Source organism: Bos taurus, chromosome 6 (genome assembly GCF_002263795.3).
Source record: "Bos taurus isolate L1 Dominette 01449 registration number 42190680 breed Hereford chromosome 6, ARS-UCD2.0, whole genome shotgun sequence".
Classification (NCBI taxonomy): Eukaryota; Metazoa; Chordata; class Mammalia; order Artiodactyla; family Bovidae; genus Bos; species Bos taurus.
Window position 1 is genome coordinate 66717013 of NC_037333.1, and position 27484 is coordinate 66744496.

At 39.3% G+C, this 27484-nt stretch overlaps 1 protein-coding gene across 1 annotated transcript; it reads left to right on the forward strand.

Annotated features, from left to right (window-relative positions):
* Positions 1 to 27141, forward strand: NIPAL1 (NIPA like domain containing 1). The gene is made up of 6 exons (NM_001192302.1): positions 1 to 113; positions 13358 to 13624; positions 20826 to 20882; positions 24069 to 24159; positions 25843 to 26003; positions 26525 to 27141. The coding sequence occupies exons 1-6, from the start codon at positions 68 to 70 to the stop codon at positions 27139 to 27141; spliced, it is 1239 nt and encodes a 412-aa protein (NP_001179231.1). The 5' UTR covers positions 1 to 67.
* Positions 27142 to 27484: the final 343 nt, after the last annotated feature.

Genomic DNA, 27484 nt, shown 5'->3' on the forward strand with positions numbered 1-27484 from the left:
GGGGAGCCGGAGAAGACCGGTTGCTTGAGGAGCGAGCTTCTGCGCCTGGGAAGCCCCGTCGCGGGTCATGGGGGGACAGGTGAGGCTGCCGCCCGGAGAGCCCTGCCGAGAAGGTGAGTGTCTGCTCCGGGCAGGAGGACTTGGCGTCCGGATGGCGATGAGACCCGGCGGGCGGTCGCGGGTACTTGTGGAGTCCAGAAAGGGAAACGCCGACTCTTAACGTACTCATTCATGCATTTATTCATTCTCTCAGCTGTCTACAGATATTTATTGGTGCCAACAATATGCCAGACTCTATGGGAATGCCTGAGTCGAACAAGATATACGTGGCTTCCCACTCCCACTCTAGAAGACAGGTCCATGTAAATTATGAAGAGCTGAGTGTCTTGACGGGGTGTTCAGGGTGTTGTGGGAAGACTCCCAAGTTTCATCCGAGAAAGACGCTTCCACTGACTCGGACTCACTTCCAGAGTCCGTGGTCGACGTCATCCCGTGGGCAGAGGGCGCGGCCGTGGACCCGGGGTGGGGGGGTCCAGTCTTGCGCCCCGCACTGGCTTGGCGAAGCTCAAGAACGGTAGAGGGTCAGGCGCCCTGAACACCCTCGGGGGAGGACGCTGAACAAGGCTGGGCTGCCCACCTCCCTCCTCTTTCTTTGAGAGGTGAAAACGCCTCCAACCTCTGTAGCCTCGCGTCTGACTCGCTGCAGTCATTTGGCTGCTTAAGGCGAGACCGGAACTGGGCGCGATCATTTGTAGGTTTCTCACTGCTCTGTGGCCTAGGTTTTTGCCTCCACCCTCTTCGGCTAAAGTCTTAGGGCGCCGCCCCTTGCTCTTTGCTCATGGGCTTTCTACAACTTCAGTACCGAAGGCTCATGTAACTCGGGATGAAACTAAGGACCTGGGGACCAGGCAGGCGGGGAGGGGGCGCGGGCGGACAGTTTGTATCAGGTGAAATCACAGTTTTCAGTTTGTACAGAGTCCAGAGGAAAGCTGATTTCTGGTTTACCCAGTAAGGATGTAAAGAGGGAGGGGGCAATGAGAGGCGTGGCAAGAACTCTACCTTCCCAAAACTGCAGGCAAATCCCCCGAGTTTCTCTTCCCTTGGCTCTCCCAGCTTATTCCTTGATGTGGAGAGGTATTGTTTGTTTTGTTTTTAAGGTAGAACGCAGTGAACTAGTCTGAACGGTGCCAGGAAGAGAAAGAACGAACACAGAGTAAAATGCCTGAACAATTCACAAACTATTAGAAAGTTGTAGTTTTGAAAGTGGTTATGAAGGCAGTAGGATCTAGAATTATTTCCTAGATAGTCAATCTTTGTCTAAAGAATTCCTAAACCAGTAAGTCAAACTGTTACTAACATGTCCACTGTTACTAACACATCCACCCAAGGAGGATGTGTGAATTAACCTGCTTGTTTGAACTTAGGGATGATTTTCCTGCTTTGCTTGTATATTTAGTTCCAACAAGAAATGTTCAAGCTTCATGTTTAATCATTGTTTTTTAGTCATTAAGTTCTGTAAGACTCTTTGTGACTCCACGGACTGTAGCCACCAGGCTCCTCTGTCCGTGAAATTCTCCAAGCAAGAATACTGGAGTGGATTGCCATTTCCTTCTCTAGAGGATCTTCCCAATCTAGGGATGGAACTCAAGTCTCCTGCTTTGGCAAGTGGATTCTTTACCAATGAACCACCAAGGAAGCCCTCCATGTTTAATACCAAGGATTAACTGTAGTAATTAATTGTGTGGGACTCTGGTGGCATCACGAACTCAATGGACATAAGTTTGAGCAACCTCGGGGAGATGGTGAAGGACAAGGAACCTTGGCGTGCTGCAGTCCATGGGGTTGCAAAGAGTTGGACACACGACTGAGCACACGACTGAGACTGAACAACAACTGGGGGAAAAGACTTGAGAGAAACCAGAATTATCAGTGAAACTTCCCTGGTGACTCAGTGGTGAAGAATCTGCCTGCAATGCAGGAAATGCAGATGACTCCAATTCGATCCCTGGATCAGGAAGATCGCCTGGAGGAGGGAATGGCAACCCACTCCAGTCTTTTTGCCTGGAGAATCCCACGGACAGAGGATCCTGGCGGGCTGCAGTCCATGGAGTTGCAAAGAATCCGACATGACTGAAGCAACTGAGAACACAGGCAGTCTTCTCAGCTATGACACCCTCCTTAAGTCTTTCTTCGTCTGTAAATTGAGAATAATTCCTACAGTTTAGTTTGAGGAGTAGATGCAGGTAGGATTTTATATGAAGCAAACACTTCAGAGTCTGACCTGACATGGAGTAAAGGATCCATTTTTCATTTGTTCACTTATTCAAATGACATTGACCTTGGTTCTATTAATAGAACAGAGAGATTTGCAAGACAGTCTGGGCCTAGAGGCCCAAATAATTGAATAAGTCTTCATAATTAGGAATGAAACCAAGTACAAAATTATTTGAGACTTTGTATTTTTGTGGGTACCCATCCGCATTCTCTGGCCTCTTGGATGCAATGGTATATGTTAATGATTCTGAGATTTTACTTTTTTTTTTTTAACTTTACAATATTGTATTGGTTTTGCCATATATCAAAATGAATCTGCCACAGGTAGACGTGTGTTCCCCATCCTGAACCCTCCTCCCTTCTCCATCCCCGTACCATCCCTCTGGGTCGTCCTGGTGCACCAGACCCAAGCATCCAGTATCCTGCATCAAGCCTGGTCTGGCGACTCGTTTCATATATATTATACATGTTTCAATGCCATTCTCCCAAATCATCCCACCCTCTCCCTCTCCCACAGAGTCCAAAAGACTATTCTATACATCAGTGTCTCTTTTGCTGTCTCGTATACAGGGTTATGAAATGTTCCTTTGGTATCTCTGATTTTTTTAAAGAGATCTCTAGTCTTTCGCATTCTGTTGTTTTCCTCTATTTCTTTGCATTGATCGCTGAAGAACTCTTTCTTATCTCTTCTTGCTATTCTTTAGAACTCTGCATTCAGATGCTTATATCTTTCCTTTTCTCCTTTGCTTTTCGCTTCTCTTCTTTTCACAGCTATTTGTAAGGCCTCCCCAGACAGCCATTTTGCTTTTTTGCATCTCTTTTCAATGGGGATGGTCTTGATCCCTGTCTCCTGTACAATGTCACGAACCTCAGTCCATAGTTCATCAGGCACTCTATCAGATCTAGGCCCTAAATCTATTTCTCACTTCCACTGTATAATCATAAGGGATTTGATTTAGGTCATACCTGAATGGTCTAGTGGTTTTCCCTACTTTCTTCAATTTAAGTCTGAATTTGGCAATGAGGAGTTCATGATATGAGCCACAGTCAGCTCCTGGTCTTGTTTTTGCTGACTGTATGGAGCTTCTCCATCTTCGGCTGCAAAGAATATAATCAATCTGATTTCGGTGTTGACCATCTGGTGATGTCCATGTATAGAGTCTTCTCTTGTGTTGTTGGAAGAGGGTGTTTGTTATGACCAGTGCATTTTCTTGGCAAAACTCTATTAGTCTTTGCCCTGCTTCATTCCGTATTCCAAGGCCAAATTTGCCTGTTACTCCAGGTGTTTCTTGACTTCCTACGTTTGCATTCCAGTCCCCTATAATGAAAAGGACATCTTTTTTGGGTGTTATTTCTAAAAGGTCTTATAGGTCTTCATAGAACCATTCAACTTCAGCTTCTTCAGCGTTACTGGTTGAGGCATAGACTTGGATTACTGTGATACTGAATGGTTTGCTTTGGAAATGAACAGAGATCATTCTGTCGTTTTTGAGATTACATCCAAGTACTGCATTTCAGACTCTTTTGTTGACCATGATGGCTACTCCATTTCTTCTAAGGGATTCCTGCCCACAGTAGTAGATATAATGGTCATCTGAGTTAAATTCACCCATTCCAGTCCATTTCAGTTCGCTGATTCCTAAAATGTCGACGTTCACTCTTGCCATCTCTTGTTTGACCACTTCCAATTTGCCTTGATTCGGGGATCTGACATTCCAGGTTCCTATGCAATATTGCTGTTTATAGCATCGGACCTTGCTTCTATCACCAGTCACATCCACAGCTGGGTATTCTTTTTGCTTTGGCTCCATCCCTTCATTCTTTCTGGAGTTATTTCTCCACTGATCTCCAGTAGCATATTGGGCACCTACTGACCTGGGGAGTTTCTCTTTCAGTATCCTATCATTTTGACTTTTCATACTGTTCATGGGGTTCTCAAGGCAAGAATACTGAAGTGGTTTGCCATTCCCTTCTCCAGTGGACCACATTCTGTCAGATCTCTCCACCATGACCTGCCCATCTTGGGTTGCCCCACGGGCATGGCTTAGTTTCATTGAGTTAGACAAGGCTGTGGTCCTAGTGTGATTAGATTGACTAGTTTTCTGTGAGTATGGTTTCAGTGTGTCTGCCCTCTGATGCCCTCTTGCAACACCTACTGTCTTACTTGCAAGAATACACAGAAGAACTGTACAAAAAAGATCTTCATGACCCAGATAATCACGATGGTGTGATCACTGACCTAGAGCCAGACATCCTCAAATGTGAAGTCAAGTGGGCCTTAGAAAGCATCACTACGAACAAAGCTAGTGGAGGTGATAGAATTCCAGTTGAGCTATTCCAAATCCTGAAAGATGATGCTGTGAAAATGGGGCACTCAATATGCCAGCAAATTTGGAAAACTCAGCAGTGGTCACAGGACTGGAAAAGATCAGTTTTCATTCCAATCCCAAAGAAAGGCAATGCCAAAGAATGCTCAAACTACCGCACAATTGCACTCATCTCACACGTTAGTAAAGTAATGCTCAAAATTCTCCAAGCCCGGCTTCAGCAATATGTGAACCATGAACTTCCTGATGTTCAAGCTGGTTTTAGAAAAGGCAGAGGAACCAGAGATCAAATTGCCAACATCCGCTGGATCATGGAAAAAGCAAGAGAGTTCCAGAAAAACATCTATTTCTGCTTTATTGACTATGCCAAAGCCTTTGACTGTGTGGATCACAATAAACTGTGGAAAATTCTGAAAGAGATGGGAATACCAGACCACCTAATCTGCCTCTTAAGAAATCTGTATGCAGGTCAGGAAGCAACAGTTAGAACTGGACATGGAAGAACAGACTGGTTCCAAATAGGAAAAGGAGTACGTCAAGGCTGTATATTGTCACCCTGCTTATTTAACTTATATGCAGAGTACATCATGAGAAATGCTGGACTGGAAGAAACACAAACTGGAATCAAGATTGCGGGGAGAAATCTCAATAACATCAGATATGCAGATGACACCACCCTTATGGCAGAAAGTGAAGAGGAACTAAAAAGCCTCTTGATGAAAGTGCAAGTGGAGAGTGAAAAAGTTGGCTTAAAGCTCAACATTCAGAAAACGAAGATCATGGCATCTAGTCCCATCACTTTATGGGAAATAGATGGAGAAACAGTGGAAACAGTGTCAGACTTTATTTTTCTGGGCTCCAAAATCACTGCAGATGGTGACTGCAGCCATGAAATTAAAAGACACTTACTCCTTGGAAGGAAAGTTATGACCAACCTAGATAGCATATTCAAAAGCAGAGACATTACTTTGCCAACAAAGGTTCGTCTAGTCAAGGCTATGGTTTTTCCTGTGGTCATGTATGGATGTGAGAGTTGGACTGTGAAGAAGGCTGAGCGCCAAAGAATTGATGCTTTTAAACTGTGGTTTTGGAGAAGACTCTTGAGAGTCCCTTGGACTGCAAGGAGATCCAACCAGTCCATTCTGAAGGAGATCAGCCCTGGGATTTCTTTGGAAGGAATGATGCTAAAGCTGAAACTCCAGTACTTTGGCCACCTCATGCGAAGAGTTGACTCATTGGAAAAGACTCTGATGCTGGGAGGGATTGGGAGCAAGAGGAGAAGGGGATGACAGAGGATGAGATGGCTGGATGGCATCACTGACTCGATGGACGTGAGTTTGAGTGAACTCCGGGAGTTGGTGATGGACAGGGAGGCCTGGCGTGCTGCGATTCATGGGGTGGCAAAGAGTCAGACACGACTCTGATCTGAGCAACTGATCTGATCTGATACAGGGTTATTGTTACCATCTTTCTAAATTCCGTATATATGCCTTAGTATACTGTATTGGTGTTTTTCTTTCTGGCTTACTTCACTCTTTATAATAGGCTCCAGTTTCATCCACCTCATTAGAACTGATTCTAACGTATTCTTGTTAATGGCTGAGTAATACTCCATTGTGTATATGTACCACAGCTTTCTTATCCATTCATCTTATGATGGACATCTAGGTTGCTTCCATGTCCTGGCTATTATAAACAGTGCTGCAATGAACATTGGGGTACACATGTCTCTTTCAATTCTGGTTTCCTCAGTGTGTATCCCAGCAGTGGGATTGCTGGATCATAAGGCAATTCTATTCCCAGTTTAAGGAATCTCCACACTGTTCTCCATAGTGGCTGTACTAGTTTGCATTCCCACCAACAGTCTAAGAGGGTTCCCTTTTTTCCACACCCTCTCCAGCATTTATTGCTTGTAGACTTTTGGATCACAGCCATTCTGACTGGCGTGAAATGGTACCTCATAGTGGTTTTGATTTGCATTTCTCTGATAATGAGTGATGTTGAGCATCTTTTCATGTGTTTGTTAGCCATCTGTATGTTTTCTTTGGAGAAATGTCTATTTAGTTCTTTGGCGCATTTTTTGATTTGGTCATTTATTTTTCTGGAATTGAGCTGTAGGAGTTGCTTGTATATTTTTGAGATTAGTTGTTTGTCAGTTGCTCCATTTGCTATTATTTTCTCCCATTCTGAAGGCTGCCTTTTCACCTTGCTAATAGTTTCCTTTGTTGTGCAGAAGCTTTTAAGTTTAATTAGGTCCCATTTGTTTATTTTTGTTTTTATTTCCAGTATTCTGGGAGGTGGGTCATAGAGGATCCTGCTGTGATGTATGTCGGAGAGTGTTTTGCCTATGTTCTCCTCTAGGAGTTTTATAGTTTCTGGTCTTACGTTTAGATCTTTAATCCATTTTGAGTTTATTTTTGTGTATGGTGTTAGAAAGTGTTCTAGTTTCATTCTTTTACAAGTGGTTGACCAGTTTTCCCAGCACCACTTGTTAAAGAGATTGTCTTTAATCCATTGTATATTCTTGCCTCCTTTGTCAAAGATAAGGTGTCCATATATGTGTGGATTTATCTCTGGGCTTTCTATTTTGTTCCATTGATCTATATTTCTGTCTTTGTGCCAGTACCATACTGTGAGATTTTACTCTTAAAAAAACCATATCATAAACGTTTCTCAAAATTCCACCAAATGAATATAATTTTATTAGCAGGGCAAGCTGTATTTTCTATATAAAATATAGCTTCTTTTATATTACACTAAAATAGACATTCTCCAGATTTCTACAAGAAAGTTAAAAGCATAAGTTTTTTTTTCCAAGTTTAAGTGCTCTAAGTGCTGAAATTTAAGTGCTCTAAGCTAGTAAAAATTCTTCACTTAAGGTTGTTCAGAAAACAATATGTTTGAATTGCAGCAGTTTATGTAGGAAATCTGATGGTCAACAGTCCTCATAGAGTATTTGGCTTCCAAACATACTGATAGTGGGATGATCTTGTTTAGAGATACAAATTTTTAACTTAAAAAAAATCAATAGTATCTGCTCAGTTTTATTTGGATTAATTGAAATAATGGGCTTCTTACCCAGTCCTGTCACAGTTTATTTCCAAACTTCCAGTTTATAGCAAAATTATTTCTCATTCTGCTCCAAATTTTCTCTCCATTTCTCCCAAAATTTTTTCTCATTCCTATTCTACTCTCCTTATTCTTGTCTTTTTGTTAGTTTTCTCAATAAAATTGTCAGTTTCCGTGAGAACAAGACCTGTTTCAGTTTCAAGACCTGTTTACCTGCCTTGTTGATCACTGTCTCCCACATTCCTAGAGCAGGCCGGGCACACAGAAAGTATAATAAGAATTTAAGTGCTGATGAATGGTTGCCCAACATGGTGCTTTGTATGGTAGTTTGGGCTCCCCAGGTGGTGCTAGTGGTAAAGAACCTGCCTGCCAATGCAGGAGACACAGGAGATGCGGGTTCAATCCCTGAGTCTGGGAGATCCCTTGGAGAAGGAAATGGCAACCCACTCTAGTATTCTTGACTGAAGAATTCCATGGACAGAGGAGCTTGGCTGGCTACAGTCCTTAGGGTCACAAAGAGTTGGACACAACTGAAGTGACTTAGTACACGCATGGTAGTTTGTTGAGTAAATGAAATAGATCTGTGGATATACAGTGTTGTTACAAAGCCATAATTAAGCTGTAAGAGGACATTTGTTTGGTTGGCAGTGTTTAATTATACAGTGGAAAGTGAGAAATTAGGTTGGAAAGGCAGAGAAGGCTTTCCAAGGAGGTGAGAGTTCAGTGAAGACAAGGAGCTAGCCACACCAGCCACTACTAGGAGTAACAAGTGAAGGCTACTTAATTAAAAGCTTCTAAGATGAGAAGAAATTAAGCCTATTAAAGAAAGAAGGGAGAAAATTAGGAAATGAGGTTACAGAGATACATGGAGACAGGATTCTATAGGCCATTTTAGACTGTGGTGGGGATTTGGAAAGGGAAGCCATTGTAGAATTTTGGAAGGAGAATTTTGGAAGGACACAAAAGGATGGACTTAACTAAAGGCTTATTTCACCTGAGCTTATGTCTTACTACTCTTTGACCTCATCTCATACCATCTCTCTTCTCTCATCAGCCAACCTGGCTAGTAAAGTTCCTTTTACCCTCCTCAAGTAAATTCCCACATCTGGGTGTTTGCATTTACTTTTAGCAGAGAGGTTTTTCTATTCAATGCTCTCTCTTAAAAAATACTCCTTTATGCTGCTTTTACTCCTTTCCATGGCAGTCAACATATTCTGTAGTTTTTAGTTCACTTGTTTATTTTCCCCCATTTAGAATGACTGTAGTAGAGCAGGAATTTTACTTTACTCACAGTTGTAACCCCAGCTTCTAGAAAATGCCTGACAGATGGTAGATACTCAATAAAAACATATTGAATCAGAGAATGAAAAGTGTTGTTTCAGAGAATGAGTGAGGGAGAGTAATGCAACGTAATGTCAGAGGTGAGCAAGCTTCAGAACATGTAAACCTCTTTAAAAATTAAAAATTCAAATTTTGTTACAACTGCCATGAAAAATCATGGGGAATTAAGCAGGGGAGTGATGTAATCTGATTCACACTGGCTGATATTTGGAGAATAAATTGTAATAGACAGAAGAGATTTCATTCATTCTTTCCTTCGCTAATATAAACAGGCAAGTGTATCAGTCAGCTAGGGGCTTCCCTGGTGGCTCAGCAGTAAAGAATCTGGCTGCAAGGCAGGAGATGTGGGTTTGATCCCTGGATCGGGAAGGTCCCCTGGAGAAGGAAATGGTAACCCACTCCAGTATTCTTGCCTGGGAAATCCCATGGACAGAGGAGCCTGGCTGGGGTTGTAAGAGTCAGGCACAACTTAGCGATTAAACCACCAAACCACCACTATCAGTCAGCTATTGCTGTATTACACACAACCCAAATTCTAGGATGCTCAGGCTTCAGTTGTTGCAGCTCCCAAGCTCTAGAGTACAAGATCAATAGTTGTGGTGCACAGGCTTAGTTGCTCCAAGGTATGTGGGATCTTCCAGGAACAGGAAGATCCACCTGTGTCTCCTACATTGGCAGGCAGATTCTTTACCCCTGAGCCACCAAGGGACCCCCAAATTATTCTTTATAGACAAATAAGACTTGAAAAAGCTGTTCAAAGCATTTCATCTTTGTATAAACAACAATAAATTTTAACTGACTTTATTTGTACTTTTTGTTCTTATGTTTCTGAAAGAGAATAGTAGTCTGGGAATTGGATTATTTGGCCCTGATTTTGGCTGTTACGTGGCTTTGCCAAGTCACTTAATATCTTGGCATCAGTTTCTTTAAGATATCTTCCAGATACAAGTGCCTATGAATTTAAAGCTGGTCCATCAGCAATATTTATGAACTACCAGAATTATAAGTAAATTACTCTGGGAACCAAGATAGCTTATTATCAAACCCAAAAGTATTGAAAGGATCTTTAGACTCATTGAGTCAAACTCCCTCATTTTAGAGATGAAGAAACTGAAGTCAAGAGTGATGATTCAATTTTCCCAAGATTATAGACAATTAGTAATGGAGTTTAAGATGGGAAAAGGCATATAATCCTATAGAAAATTTGACTTTGTTGTTAAATTTTTAAGTGTGTGTAAGAAGATATTCACACCTGTACCTAGAAGATACATCTTAAGTTGAATCATATGAAACTGCTATTTTTTGGGGGTAAAAAATTGTCAAATATCATCAACTTCATTTGGTTTAACATAATTGAGAACATTAGCAGCACTGTTTGTAAAAACAAAAACACAGCAAATTACCCAAATGTCCACAAACTATAAAATATAAAAATTACTGGTGAGATAGTCATAAAGGGGAATTCTATAGAACAGTAGGGAAAAAAGCAAACCTTACAGTCAGAGCATCAAGAATGATAAATCTCAAAAGCAAGCAAATCACCAAAGAATGCATACTATATGATTACATTCTTAGAGAATACAAAAAGAAGAAAATGAAACAATTTATTATTTAAAGATAATCTTATAGGGCAAATTTCTTTCTTTCTTTTTTTTTTTTTTGGCCATTCCCCATGGCATGTAGGATCTTAGTTCCCTGAGCAGGGATTGAACCCATGTCCCCTGCAGTGGAAGCTCCAAGTCTTAACCAGTGGATTAGCAGGGAAGTCCCGAGAAATCATTTTTTTTTGAAGCAAGGACTATTAGACAGAAAATCAGATTAATTGTTACCTCTGAGAGGTAATGTTTTATTTCTTAAATTAGGTGGTTGATACGTTGGTGTATATTATTTTTTTCTTTATAACTGACACATATTTCCTAAATTAAATTATTCAATATTTAAAACAATATAACATTAAAGAAATGACACATGCTCTTTGCTGACAGGAGTATAAATTGGTATAGACACTTGAAAGGGCTATTGGCAGTGTCTATTAAAATGAAAAAGAAGGAATGTAATAGATTTTCTGTGTTAGAGAAAGTTTGGATTAAACTCCTGGAGAATTACTTTGCTTACTATAATCTTAAGAAGCTACCTGAATTTTGAGATCTCTAATTGCTCTGAAATCCTCCAGTGTCCCTGCCCACATATTCTGCTTCCTCCATCCCTCCCCTCCTGCCCTACAGCACTCCATACCCACCTACCCACCAGTCACTCCCTCATTCGTTCGTATCACATGGCCTCCCTCTTTCATATGCTCCCCAAACATAAAACAATTTAAGTTCTAAGGTCAGTAACTAGACAAGATTTTATTATTTTTCCTGCCATAAAACATGCAACATTAATGTTCATTTACAATGAGAACTTACAAAAGGCAACAAAGATTATTTGCACTCCCTTATCATCCTCTGCCCCACGCCCCCTAAAATGTTGGAAGCATTTTGCTGTGTAAACAGTTCAGAGAGAGTATTGTTTCACTGGAATGAGGTCCACCCACACTGTTTCCAGAGATAAAGTTTTGGAATGGTTAACTACATAGTAAATGATACTGATGCAGCCATGGAATTTTCTGTCCAGTTCAATCAGATGTTTTCACAAAAATTCATATAATCAAAATTCTTACTACTAAAAATTACTTTTGTAGTAATTGGGGGTTAGATGAGATGAACAGTGTCCAGGACTAGATTGCCTACGGCTAGCTTATGTGAAAATTTGCAGCAATTCTTACTAAAACAACCAGCCTAAAAAATTCCTCAGTTACGGTAAACTATCCCTGAAGTAATATAATTCTCCTTGGAATATTTAGAAGTTTTGTCTCAGAATTTATCCTGTATCTCTGAATCAAAGTTGGTTCATTTTCAAATTACAGAGATAAATGAAATAATAACCATGAAAAAATTGAATTCAATTCTTTTACCTTTTGCTAGACTTGAGCTTAATAGTTGTTTCTCACCTGTATGTGTGGTAAAATTCACATAACTCAATACTGCTTTTAGGGCTTCCCAGGTGGTGCTAGTGGTAATGAACCTGCCTGCCAGTGCATGAGACAAAAGATGTGCAAGTTTGATCTGTGGGTTGGGAAGCCACTGTAGGAGGACATGGCAACTCATTCCATTATTCTTGCCTGGAGAATCCCATGGACAGAGGTGCCTGGTGGGTTACAGTCCCTACAGTTGCAAAGAGTTGGACATGACTGAAGCAACTTAGCACACACACACGCACGCATACTGCTTTGCCCCAGAGACACAGATCCCACTATTAAAGTTTTGTTTCTAAGACAACATTTAGTCAAACTATCTTTTGTTGTTTTCTTGCTTTCTTAAGATTTTTGAGATGTAAAGCTGACTTTATTTCACTGAATCCTAAAATTTGTTTTTGCCCATTTTTGTTCAGGGTAAGTAACACTAGGAAAATAAGCCTTTCAAATGGAAAAAAAAAAATTGAGAAGATAGAAAACCTAGTCACAGGGTCACTGTGTTGGTAGCTTTTCAAATGGAGAATAGATTATAAAAATCTCTTAAACAGTATAAAATGTTGTCATTCTGTGTTTTAGTATTTAGCTCCCCCCCCCAAAAAAAGGCAGTTATAATAATGGGTCTGGTTCAGTGGATTTACATGCTTATTTGAATCCTCTTCAAGGGGGAAAAAAAAGGCCAACTGATATTTAATTCACTTTTCTATTTGAGTCTATTTTATTAAGGAGGAAGTGAATTAGACTTGAAAAATTATTATCTCTGGGAAAGTGGTCTAGTAAACTAGACCCACTTTTACACACATTTTCTGAAATGCACATCAAGTGGGTTAGCTCAGTTTCCTGTAATGTGGTGATTTCTAGTCTGGTGGGGTTGCTGTGCTCTTTCCTACTTTCGGGCATTATACACACACTGATGCTTTCTGATGAAACACAGATGATGAAACACACTGATGGAGAGAAGTGGATGTGCCGGGGAGGGGGCTGTAATGAACTGCTGAGCCCAAGCCAGTGCACACAGCTCCCTGATGCTCCAGCAGAGAACCAAGTATTGGTAGACTTTCCATTCAATAAGCGGAATCCAGACTTTGATGTGAAGTTTGTCATGCTTAGATGATGACAGCTAAAGCACTTTGCAAACACTGTGAAGAACTTGTGTGTGTGAGCCCAGCAGAACGTGTCTGCCAGCCCGTGGATCAGGTGCTGGAGACTGCCCATCAGGCAGTAAAAAAGTATATTAGTGGAGAAAGAAAGTTTCTATTTCTTGGAGAAAGAAAGAAAATGTTAATGCATCTCCCTTTCGTCGGTTGACATCTCCCTCTTTCCCTTTTTCCAGGCTATGTGCTGTCCCTGAGCTGTCCGAATACCTCCCAGGCTTGGTGTGAGATCACACGTGTGTCACAGCTGCTGGCTTCTCCTGTCCTCTACAGGGACCTGAATTCCAGCATAACCAACCTGAGTGTTTCTACAAATACAGAGAACAAATACAACCTTTATATAGGCCTGGTACTGGCAATAAGTTCCAGTATTTTTATTGGCTCCAGTTTCATCTTGAAAAAAAAGGGCCTTTTGCAACTGGCCAAAAAGGGTGTCACTAGAGCTGGTAAGAGACAAATGCAACTAACAAATTCAAGTTTCTAATTGCAGAGATAATCGTATTGTAACCATGGTGCTATGAGAATTTCAGAGAATTTCCCTGTCTCTGTCTTAGCCCCTATCTCTGTTCTCAGCAGTTTCCAGGATTGAACCAGTTATGTCTCCTTTAGGTTGAGACTAAAACTCAAAAGATTTAGCATGTGGAATGAGTTATTCTTTCATAACCTTGTTGTCGTTCAGTTGCTAAGTCATGTCTGACTCTTTGCGACCCTATGGACTGCAGCATGCCAGGCTTCCCTGTCCTTCACTGTCTCCAGGAGTTTGCTCAAACTCACATCCATTGAGTCAGTGATGCCATTCAACTATCTCATCCTCTGTCACCTCCTTCTCCTCCTTAGTCTGAGATTTCAGGATTTAAAGTCAGATCAGGCTAAACACATTAGGGGGTTTTGTTTGCACTCAGAGTAAAATCCAAACATCCTTGCACAATCTCTGACCTCACCTCCTGTCTAAAGTGTCCCATGCTACCTCTCCAGCTTCATCTTCTGCTACTCTCCCTGCCACCTGCTTTTCTCTGGCTCTTAGAATTTACCAAGTTCTTTCCCACCTCAAGAGACAGGGGTTCAATCCCTGAGTCGGGAAGATCCCCTGGAGTAGGAAATGGCAACCCACCCCAGTATTCTTGCCTGGAGAATCCCATGGACAGAGGAGTCTGGTGGGCTACAGTCCATGGGGACAGCAAAGAATCAGAAATGACTGAGCGCAGCATGGCTGGGACAGCTTCCCACCTCAAGGTCTTTTCCTTTGCCTGCAACTCTCTTCTTCCTGCCTGTCACTTGGTGACTCATACTTCAGACTTCAACTAAAATATAACCACTCCAGAATGGCCTTCTTGACCATCCTCTTTGGGAAGGTCTCACTCACCTCCACCCCTGCTATTATTGCACTAAGGGTTTCCTTCACTGTCCCTGGAATAATTTGTCATTGTACATTTATTGTTTATTTACTTGTTGTCAACAGTCTTGTTTATTGATAGTAGATTCACAAAAGCAGGAACCTTTCCTAGCATAGAGGTTGGCACCCAATAAGTATTGTCAAGTCAATAAATAGATAGCAGTAGTATTAGGTACTATTTGCAGTGACATTTCAGAAGCTGTTAGCTCTGCTTGACTGTCCTTTATTAGCCATGAATTTTCTATTCATTCTTATCAAGAAAAATGTCTTTAGAAAGCTAAATATTGTTTTAAGATCCGTGGAGGATAATAAATGGTTATGAATTACACAAACAAGTTTATAGAAGAGTACTATTGAGGGGACACTGATTAAAATAGTTTAGCATTTAAAAAGATAGACAAAATAAAAGATAATTGAAAAGTCGAATAAGTCCATGCAGCAGTTTATTACACAATTTTTAAAGTGGCATTTCAGTCCACTAGAGAAAGGATGAATTATTCAATCAAAAGTATAGAGACAACTGTCAAAAACTAGAGGAGAAAAATGTAAGAGTCCTACTTTATTCCATTTTTCACAATAGATTTCACATACTTTAATTTAAATTTAAAATAAAATAAATTTTTTAAATCCTAAAAGAAAGTCTTCCTAAGCATAAAGATAAAGGAGGAAACAATTCTATATGAAGAAAGAGATTATCTGGATTGACCAAAAAAAAAAAAAATCCTACTTGAAAACACCTTTAACTGAAACTGAAAAGGAAATGACATGTAGGGGAGAAAATTTCAAAATATATGACAAAGGGTAGTTAGGATCCACAGTATGTAAAGAGTGACTACAGCTGATAATCCCAGGAAAAGGAAATGGCAACCCACTCCAGAATTCCTGCCTGGAGAATCCCAAGGACAGAGGACCCTGACAGGCTACAGTCCATGGGGTCTCAAAAAAGTCTGACATGACTTAGGTGTGACTAAACAACAACAATACTTGATAAGAAAATGATTAGTACCTAACAGAAAAAGACAAAGCACATAAACAAGGAACTCACAGAATAAGAATTGTAAGTGGCCAATAAACATACTTAAGTAAATGTTAATTCACTAGTACCCAAAGAGATATCAACTATATAACAATTGGCTCCAGGGTTGTTGCCTACTATTTTAATAAGATTTGGTTTTTCTTTAAAAAATAATGCCCTATGCTGCTAAGGGAACTTGAGAAATAAATAGCTTTCTTAAACATTGCTGGAAGCAATATAAATAGGTACACACTTTCCTGAGAGAAATTTGGGAAAGTTTAAAATGTTACCATCTTAAAATCGAATAATTCTACTTCTGGGTATTTATCTTAAGAAGTGAATGAAACTACAGTAATAAAAACAGCATCATATTGGCACAAAAACAGACATATAGATCAATGGAACAGAGATAACCCACCCATCTACAGTCAATTATCCTATTATAAAGCAAGCAAAAATATATAATGGAGAAAAGAATTTCTTCAACATGTGGTGTTGGGATAACTGGACAGCTACATGTAAATCAAGGAAATTAGAACATCCCTCATACCATATACAAAAATAAACTCAAAAAGGTTTAAAGACCAAAATATAAGATATGACACCATAAAACTCCTAGAGGAGAACATAGGCAAAACATTCTTGGACATAAATGGTAGCAATATTTTTATATGTCTCCCAAGGCAAAAGAAATAAAAGCAAAAATAAACAAATAGGACCTAATCAAACTTAAAGCTTTTGCATAGCAAGGGAAACCATCAACGAACAAAAAAGACAACCTATGTAATGGGAGAAAGTATTTGAAAATAGTGTAACCAACAAGGAGTTAAAATCCAAAATATACAAATAGCTCATACAACTCAATATCAAAACAAACAACCCAATCAAAAAAATGGCAGAACACTTAAATAGACATTTTTCCAAAGAAGACATTCATATAACCTATAGACACATGAAAAGACGTTCAGTGTCACTAATTATCAGGGAAATGCAAATCAAAACTATAGTGAGGTATTATCTCACCCTGGTCAGAATGGCCATCATTAAAAAGTCCACAGACAAATGACTAGAGAGGGTGTGGAGAAAAGGGAACCCTCCTATACTGCTGGTGGGAAGGCAAATTGGTACAGCCACTATGGAAAACGACTGGAGGTTTCTTAGAACACTAAAATTAGAGTTACCATATGATCCAGCAGTCCCATTCCTGGGCATGTATTCAAAAAGACAAAAACTCTAATTTGAAAAGACATATACACCCCAGTGTTCAAAGCAGCACTATTTACAAAAGCCAAAACATGTAAAAAACCCAAGTGCCCATCAACAGATGATTGGCTTAAGAAGATGGGATATATAAATATAATGGAATATTACCCAATCATAAAAATGAATTAAATCTTGCCATTTACACCAACACAGATGCACCTAGAGAATATAATACTAAGTCAAACAGAGAAAGACAAATATATATTACTTATATGTGGAATCTACAAAATAATGCAAATGAGAACCAGACTCAGAGACATAGAAAACAAATTTATGGTTACCAAAGGGAAGGGGATAAATTAGAATAAATTAGAAGTATGATATTAAGAGATACAAACTGCTGTACCTAAAACAGATGAGCAACAAATATTTACTGTATAGCATATAGAACTACATTCAATATCTTGTAATAACCTATAATGGAAATTAATCTGAAATATATATATATATAAAAAACTGAATCACTTTGCTGTATACCTGGAACTAACACAAAATTATAAATCAAGTATATTTCAATTTCTTAAAAAAAGAATTAAACACATCCAATATAAGCATTATGGCCTATAAAGTAAAAGAGTTTAAAAAAAAAAGAGTAAATAAGAATTCAACCTAGATTTACATATCTGGATGTTTATAATATTTAAGGCTTTTATATAATGATAAGAAAAAAACTAAAAACAATATATATATATTGTTTCCAGTTTTATATATATATACACTCTATGGTTATATATATATATATACACACACACACACACACACACACACACTCTATGTTTGAGTGTCTGTATGATCTCATACAGGTTAATAATAATACACCAGACTTTGGAATGCTCAATTATTAATTAAGGGCTGACAAAGTATTTCTGATACTAAGTTTTTTAAAAATAGCATATGAAATCATATTTTAATATTCCAATTTAGTTATTTGCAAATTTTGTAAGGAGAAAATCATAAATGGTTAATTCATGTGGTTAAGGTCAAAAATTACAAGAGTGGGAAGATAATTCTCTGAGTATCTTAGGAAAGGTTTTGTCGTTTTCAGTAGACTAGACACAAATAGATTCAAGGGATTAGATCTGATAGAGTGCTTGAAGAACTATGGACAGAGGTTCATAACATTGTACAGGAAGTGGTGATCAAAACCAACCCCAAGAAAAAGAAATGCGAAAAAGATAAAATGGCTGTCTGAGGAGGCCTTACAAATAGCTGAGAAAAGAAGAGAATTGAAAGGCAAAGGAGAAAAAGAAAGATACATCCATCTGAATGCAGTTCCAAAGAATAGCAAAGAGAGATAAGAAAACCTTCCTAAGTGAACAGTGCAAAGAAATAGAGGAAAACAATAGAATGGAAAGACTAAAGATCTCTTCAAGAAAATTAGAGATACCAAGGAAACATTTCATGCAAAGATGGGCACAATAAAGGACAGAAACGATATGGACCTAACAGAAGCAGAAGATATTAAGAAGAGGTGGCAAGAATACACAGAAGAATTATACAAAAAAGATCTTAATGACCCAGATAACGAGGATGATGTGATCACTCACCTAGAGCCACACATCCTGGAATGTGAAGTCAAGTGGGTCTAAGGAAGCATCATTACAACCAAAGCTAGTGGAGGTGATGGAATTCCAACTGAGCTATTTCAAATCCTAAAAGATGATGCTGTGAAAGTGCTGTATTCAGTATCCCAGCAAATATGGAAAACTCAGCAGTGGCCACAGGACTGGAAAAGGTCAGTTTTCATTCCAATTCCAAAGAAGGGCAATGCCAAAGAATGCTCAAACTACCGCACAATTGCACTAATTTCACGTGCTAGCAAAGTAATCCTCAAAATTCTCCAAACCAGGCCTACAGTACTTGAACAGAGAACTTCCAGATGTTCAAACTGGATTTAGAAAAGGCAGAGGAACCAGAGATCAAATTGCCAACATCCGTTGGATCATAGAAAAAGCAAAAGAATTCCAGAAAAACATCTACTTCTGCTTCATTGACTATGCTAAAGCCTTTGACTATGTGGATCACAACAAACTACGGAAAATTCTTAAAAAAGATGGGAATACCAGACCACCTTACCTGCCTCCTGAGAAACCTGTGTGCAGGTCAAGAAGCAACAGTTAAAACTGGACATGAAACAACAGACTGGTTCCCAATTGGGAAAGAAGTACTTCAAGTGTGTATATTGTCACCCTGCTAATTTAACTTCTATGCAGAGTACATCATGCAAAATGCCAGGCTGGGTGAAGCACAAGCTGGAATCAAGATTGCCAGGAAATATCAATAACCTCAGATATGCAGATGACATCACCTTTATGGCAGAAAGCGAAGAGGAACTAAAGAGCCTCTTGATGAAAGTGAAAGAGGAGAGTGAAAGAGCTGGCTTGAAATTCAACATTCAAAAAATGAAGATCATGGCATCTGGTCCCATCACTTCATGGCAAATAGATGGGGAAACAATGGAAACAGTGACAGACTTTATTTTCTTGATTTTCTCCAAAATCACTGCAGATGGTGACTGCAGCCATGAAATTAAAAGATGCTTGCTCCTTGGAAGAAAAGCTGTGACAAACCTAGACAGCATATTAAAAAGCCTAGACATTACTTTGCTGACAAAGGTCCATATAGTTAAAGCTATGGTTCTTCCAGTAGTCATGTATGGATTTGAAAGTTGGACCATAAAGAAGGCTGAACACCGAAGAATTAATGCTTTTGAGATTTGGTGTTGTTGAAAACTCTTGAGAGTCCCTTGGACTGCAAGGAGATCAAACCCGTCCATCCTAAAGGAAATCAGTCCTGAATATTCATTAGAAGGACTGATGCTGAAGCCCCAATACTTTGGCCACCTAATGCAAAGAACTGACTCATTGCGGAAAAAAAGACCCTGATGCTGGGAAAGATTGAAGGTAGGAGAAGGGAATGACAGAGGATGACATGGTTGGATGGCATCACTGACTCAATGGACATGAGTTTGTGCAAGCTCCCAGAGTTGGTGATGGACAGGGAAGCCTGGCATGCTGCAGTCCATGGGGTCACAAAGTGTCAGACACAACTGAGCGACTGAATGACAGCTGACACAAATTCAGTTTCATGGTGCCAAAAGGTAGAGAATAAGTAGAGTCCAGCTGGCTAATGCTGGTTATTCTCTCATTGACTATCCAAAATTTCAAAAGCTCTTATGTCAACCATCTTTCCTTTAATGTCTTCATTAGGTACTAATCTAATTTAATATTTACGGGGTTCTGTCTTTAACTGTGGCCAAAATAAAGCATTTAGGGCTTATAATACTCTATCTACACCTCTGAATGGCATAAATAGTTTACCTTCCATATCAGTAAACAAAGGATACTGCTGACATCAAGACAGTAGTGACTGCCCCCACCAGCAGTCAGTGCAGCCTGAGGGGATTTGAGATGGAGAGCACTCGATATTGGCCCTAAACAGTTAAGGTGCATACCAAAGGAATGATTCCAGTGAGCCAGACTCCTACATCTTCCCATACAAATAGAAGTGCTAAATTCATTGTTTAAAATTAACAGTAATCTGTTGATGTTCCAACTACCTGTTTGTTTATTTTTTTTGCAAAACTCCTATATATCCTGGCTCCTCCCTTTTCTATTCAGAGCAGGCCCTCAGAATTATCTGAGAGGCTGCCTCCCAGACTTAAGCCCTCAGCAAATCCACCAAATAAAACATAATTTTCAGTTTTTAGGTTTGCATTTTTTTTTGAGTTGAAAATAATAAACCTCATGACTAATTTTCCTGCAAATGAAGAAAACTTATTTTCTGTAGAAATCAAAGGCAATGTAAAGGAGATCTCTAGAAATGACTGAGTAAGTAAGCTAAAAGATCAGATATACTGAGTAGGCCTTAAGTCTTGCTTTTTCCAACCATATTCCGGTACCTTTTATAGAAGTTAATTCCCCAAACCCTCTTCTTCCACTTTAGAACTTAATTTCTATTTTCATCATTTTCCTAGGACAAGGTGGACATTCTTACCTCAAGGAATGGCTCTGGTGGGCAGGATTACTCTCAAGTGAGTCCATAATGCCAAGAATGGTGTTTGCTTGCAAAATGATGAATAAATTACATGCAGTTGTTCAAACTGATCAGTTTATCCAACTGGTAAGGCTGGCATATCAGTCTGGAAGTTTTTGTGTGGGCATAATGTCTCATATATAAAGTAAGTCCTATGAATTTAGAATTAATTTTTATTCTGTCTTCCTCCCACCCTCATGTTCTCAATACTGTCTTGGATAGCCAAGAAAAAACTTACCATCTGAAATCTTAAGTTTTATCACTAACTTCTCCTTCTTTTGTATTTTATTCCCCATAATAATTGATGAAAATGCTTCCCTCCTATATTTCCCTGGCTCCTAATTCTATATGTGACTATTCTAGCTGCATAGAGTGGGTAAATTTCCTAGCAAGGACCAAAACGTGGATAAATGAAAGTCCCCTCAGGTTGCTTGGTTCTGAACAAACAGAGAGGAGATGAAGATTGTCAGCATCTCCCTCCTCCTAGACTTGCCCAGAGGATTAAATGAGACTCTGTATGAAGTGAAACCACTTTCGTTAATGTGATGTCCAGAGAGAAGGCGGTGTTATCTCTCAAGCACTTTTGTAGATTTATATCTCCCTGCTAATTCCTCTGAACTTTCTCAAATTCCAAGCCTTAAACTTCCAGAGAAAGGACCTCATAGTTTCACATACTTGCCAGCCATCTCCCTCTGCAGCCAGAAGCCTTAAAACTTCCATCGGTTTTCCTGTACCACGTAAAACATTTCAGTATTTTTGAGATTCTCTTAAAGAATTGGATAACTTTTTCTTTAAACAAATGGTGGTATCTAAAAGGCTTGTTACGTCAAAACTTGGTTTCGCCTCTTGGTGGGTGTCAAAAGACACAACCAAACCAAAGATAAGAAGAAGAAAGGATTTGTTACTTGGAGCAGGTAAGGAGAATTCTGGGGATCTTTCCCAAAGTGCTGTCTCCCCAAACAGCAAATTGGGAAAGTTTCAAGCTCAAAGTATGTGCATATTCATAGAGGGCTTGAGCAGAGAAGAATTGAACATAGAAATGGGATGAAGGTTGATAAAATCCAGGCTAAGGCTTCTGTCTAGTTTATAGAGGTCATGAGGGTTGGGCAAGTTCAACATCATTCCTTAGGTTCAAATGGACTTAGTGGTGGAGGGGATTTAAATTCTGCAAAATAGCTCAAGAAAGTACTTTAGGCTAGCCTTTCCACTGAACCAGAATTGGGAGTCTTTACAACCAATTTATCATCTTTGCTGTTGTGACTTTTCTTGCCTGATAACAGTTTGTCCTTTTGTTCCTTTAAGATCATTAATTATTGAGCCCTGTTCAATGGCAAGCACTGTGGCCAGGCTTAGAGCACACAATAGCTTAGGCCTAAAATGGCTTCTCTTACATCAAAAAGCTGTATCTCGTTCTTTTCCTTTGGGAAACCCATACCCTATCTGCTTACAAGATGCTGAATAAAAATAATTTCAATTTATATAGCGTTTTTTCCATTTTTAAGGTGTTTTCACATTTGTTTTCATACTTCATTTGAGTAACTGTTGTCAGGGACCATACTGGGAAGATTCCAAATAAATACTTGGATGATTCTCTCCCTTTACTCTCTCTCTTTCTCGTATCTTCCCACCCTCTGCCTATGCGATAGAAAGTAGAAGAAGAATATTATATGGCTACATTTGTAATTGTATTCTCACCATGCACATGGTTTCAACAAGTATTAAAGACAGAAAAGCATTGTCTTCAACATTAGAGATTTTTACCTAGAGACAAACACACATTACTTCATGAAGTCAGTATTTTCCTGGAAACCTATCATGATAAAAATATAAATAATGAGGTATTCAAGAAAGCTTATGTTGATGAAAAATTAACTAGTCAATCTAAAAAAGAAATGGAACATTTTTATTCAAGTCAAATTGAGAATTATAACCTGAGAACAGCCTCTCAGCAAACTATTCTGTACGTTAGAGATCAAATCACAGTTGTATAAGTTTTTTGAGACAGGAGGCTGTACACTAAATGCTGTATAACGAACACTTTACACAATCCAGAGGTGCACGTACAAAGAAGGTCGTGGTCCCTTCAAGATTGAGGAGGAAGGATATCCGCTAAGGAGTCTGGCTAACGCACAAGACACACTAAAGGGGAGAGGGGAGGCCCAAATGGGGAAAAAAATTGTGTACATTTTTCTCATCTTGCCATAAAATGTGAATTTTATTTCAGTGCTTATGATTCCAAGAAAACTACCATTGTTGCTGTTATGCACAGTCTCCTAATGTTCCATTCTGTATGTTTCTATTTGTTTTAAGATGTTTTGAAGCTGATTACTCTTGCAGATCTGGCTGGGGATGGGGTAGGGGCTGGGAGTGGAGTGGATAGCAGCCAGGGGGAAAAAGAAAAAGTGTACTGGTGTCTTTTATCTGTTCCAGAAGCTCTCTCAACAAGAAGTATGTGCTTGGCATAGCTGCAGTGTGAAATACTACATTCTGTGGGCAAGCATTCAGTTGTGACCCAGGAGAATAATCTGCCCTCAATACAAGAACCCAACTCTTAGAGGGATTTTCCATTGCTCTCGAAGTTAATTGCATCCCCCTATCTCATGGAAGTCTGGAGTTGCTCAGATAAGAAAAGGCCTCCAGGAGCACATTGTTAGGACTTGAGCTACTAAGATACTGTTACTTGCTTGTAGATCCCCTGCAATCCAGGGCTGCCTGACTACACAGGCCTGTGGGTATCTCTGCCTATCCCCTGGCTGGACTATCCCCTGGCTGGACCTCTAGAAAGCATTCTAATTTTACAAGTTGCTTTATTATTAATTTGCCCACAGTAGGTATTCTTGAGCAAACAATAATTCTCTGCTCACTTCAAAGCCTACCTCTGCCAGATTTCAGCAGAGTGACCAACTATGTTTCTGGTACTAAAGTAAATGAAATCTTTATTGAAGGTCTTTTAAAATAGATATTTCCCTGTCACCACTTTTTGCATTAGTGAGTTTGCGTCATCAGGTAATTATGGTGCATCTGCAACCTTTGAATACCAAACTTTCCCCACCTTCCCTAAAAGAAGTTAAATTATTCCTTTTCATTAGATGTGTCTTCAGAATAAAAGACTACTGTTTTGCCTGTGTCCGTTGTTGAATACATGTGCCTATCCTTCATATTAACGCTGCTGCTTGCTTTCCAGTGGGAGCAGGAGAGGCTGTGAATTTTGCAGCTTATGCTTTCGCTCCTGCCACTCTGGTCACCTCACTGGGCGCTCTGAGTGTTCTTGTCAGGTACGTGAGCAGTAAGGAACTTGGCTTCTGCAGAGATTTTAATACCATGATTCACATAACCCACAAGAAATAGATTACTAAGTGTATCTCAAAGAAAATTTTGAAAATCACAAAAATAATTTAAGAAGATTCCACAATAAATAGCAGTAGAAATAAGAAACAAGAGTGTCTTCCTGCTAAACTTAAGGTAATTGTGTGTTTTCTTTGTGATGATTCAGTGAAGCCAAGCAGTTTTCCCCTCTCACCTGAACAAATTGCCACAACCCTCTTTATGCTTTCTGTTGCCATAGTGGTTAATGACCATAGTTATCAGAGGACTTTAAAAAGCATGATATTTGGTTTAAATTTCAGCTCTTACTAAAACTCTTGCATTGATGCTGAATTACTTCTGTTTGGAGACATCTTAGTTTCTTTTAGTCCTGCAAGCAGGAGTCATTTTCCTGTCAATAGAAAGTGGATCTAATATATCTGAGTTGATCGTTATTATGATCCCAAATGAATGTGTTCCATGAACCCATGAACTGTTTTATTTTGTAACTAAGCAACTATTGTGTTTTTGCCTTTTCCTTTTATCTCCATTATCAACCTCTAGAAGAAGGTTTATGACTAGGCCTACCCACTGGTGGGAGTGCCAGGGCATAAGGAGAAGGGACCACAGCCGACCTAGTGGTTGAACAGCAGGATGGCATAATCTGTGTCCATCCTGGTGCCAATCTAGAACTCCCTGAGGCCATAGCAACCAAAGTAGTGGGAGCATTGGATAGGTGAAAGTATCAGGGCAATAGCAGTTGGTAAGGAAATATTTTAGTATTTTGACAACCCATTTGGTTGTACTTGTGTGTACCAGCTAAATACTGGCCCTGAAGAGCAGAGTTAATTCTTCTTTAGGCTTATATCTTTCTTTGACGCTTTCATGAGCATGCATGTTCTAAATGTATCATGCCAGTAAGATGTAAAAATATCTTCTACTTTGACTTTACAGAAAAAGATGGGGAAATTGAAAACAAATTGAGTGGGACCTCTTAGAAGGCCATGGGAAATTTTCAGGTGTACAGAATGCCTATTATAATATTTTAGATAGAAAAGCAATTTAAGCAGATTTGATTAATCATCTTTTCTGAGTTTTAAAGCTAATCAGAGTACAGATGTAGAAAATAAAGGTACCAGAAGGTGAAGGGAGAAGAAGGGATAAATTGGAAGACTGGAATTGACATATATATATACTATATATAAAATAGACAACTAATAACCTACTGTATAGCACAGGTAACTCTACTCAATACTCTGTAATGGTCTATATGGGAAAAGAATCTAAAAAAGAGTGGATATATGCATATGTATAGCTGATTCACTTTGCTGTATTCCTGAAACTAACAGAACATTGTAAATCAACTATACTCCCATGAAATTTTTCTAAAATAGCAAACTACCAATGATTTTTAAAATGTTAATCTTAAAGTTTGACAAATGGTAGAAATTTTTCTAAATACAAATATAGTAATATATAACAAACTTCACACACATACATAAAGCAAGCAAGCTAATTGGGGTTTTCAGTGTCATGTAGCATATTCCAAGCAGTTGACTGAGATACAGACTGGTGCACACCATGGCGTGACAACTGAGCTGCTGTGGAATCCAAAGGTAATTGAATAAGAGTGATTTTTTTCCTTCTTCCCACAGTGCAATATTGTCTTCCTACTTTTTAAATGAGCGATTGAACATTCATGGGAAAATAGGCTGCATATTAAGTATATTGGGATCAACTGTGATGGTTATCCATGCCCCACAAGAAGAGAAAGTTGCTACTCTGCATGAAATGGAAATGAAATTGAGAGACCCAGGTCTGTAATTCAACTGAAAGAGACACTCAAATTCTGCTCCACTTTCTGTCATCACATGAGTTTGTAATAATATTGTAATATGCTTCCTGCAAGCCTGTCTGTGGCTTGAGATATAGTACAAGCCTTCTGAGTAGTACAAGCCTTCTGAAAAGGTGCCACAACTAATTTTTGTGTCCGTGCTTCGCTTCCTCAGAATGAAGGGAAGAGATGGGAATTGGTGAGGGGAAAGGCTTATATTCCAACCCAAACTTTGACATCTTCCTCATTCTGAAAATAAAGTCAATCGGGCAATACCTGCTGTACCTTATAGTGTTGTCTGTGAGGTTCAAATATGTCTGTGAAAGTCCATTATGAGATATCAAAAGCCATGCAGTAACATGTTGTTGCTGTTCCTGTTTTTAATTTAATCACGGTTCTCTTTCTAAAACACTTATGCTCCTAAACTCATGACTAACAAGATTTCACAAAGACCTGACCCTATTGGCATTTTCTAAAGTCTAATTCTTTTCTCCTTCTAACAGGATTTATCTGCTTTGCTGTGATCATAACTGTGATCTCCTTGGTACTAATTTTGATTGTGGCGCCCAAGAAAGGACAGACCAATATATTGGTCTACATATCAATCTGTTCACTGATTGGAGCATTTTCAGTTTCCTCTGTCAAGGGCCTGGGAATTGCCATTAAGGAACTACTGGAATGGAAGCCCGTTTATAAGCATCCCCTGGTCTTTGTTTTGTTGGCTGTACTTGTGCTTTCAGTGGCAACACAGATCAACTATCTCAACAAGGCACTGGACACCTTTAATACATCTCTTGTGACTCCCATTTATTACGTGTTGTTCACATCCATGGTAGTGACTTGCTCTGCCATCTTATTCCAAGAATGGTATGGCATGAATGCTGGAGATGTCATCGGGACTTTGAGTGGATTCTTCACCATCATCAATGGCATCTTCCTTCTACATGCTTTTAAAAACATTGACATTACCTGGAGTGACCTGACATCCACTACTCAGAAAGAAGTCCTCTCTGCGAATGGCAGTGAAGACAAATATGTCTTACTAGAGAACACAGACTGTTCAGTGCCAGGATTCGATGATGACATTACCTTGTATAGCAGGACTGGTCAAAATCCCTAGAAACATGGACTTTAACCACCAGGAGACACTTGGAGAGGAGAAGGAATACCTGATTCTTGAAAGAAATATTAGGAAAGCTGGCATTTTTAAAGTTCTAACTAATAATGTACACATGAGGCCAAATAAGCCATCAAGTTTGAAAAATCAAAATTTTGATCCAGAAGACTTTTGCTGTTTTTCATTTCTGCAAACTTGAAACACTCCCTAAGCATGAAAGAAGTCAAAGAATTAGATAACTCTCAGAATAATCTCTTTCTTTTGGTCACAGTGTGTGTGACCTGCCAGGTGGCTCGTCATTTCTTTGGCTGCTATTCTTAGTTTCTCAGTAATTCACAGGTAAACT

Excerpts from the sequence above, each read along its gene's own strand:
- NIPAL1 (NM_001192302.1), top strand. The coding sequence starts at position 68 with ATGGGGGGACAGGTGAGGCTGCCGCCCGGAGAGCCCTGCCGAGAAG. Across the intron at positions 20,883-24,068 it reads GTGGGCAGGATTACTCTCAA|TGGGAGCAGGAGAGGCTGTG; the intron begins GTGAGTCCATAA and ends CTTGCTTTCCAG. Across the intron at positions 26,004-26,524 it reads AATGAAATTGAGAGACCCAG|GATTTATCTGCTTTGCTGTG; the intron begins GTCTGTAATTCA and ends TCCTTCTAACAG.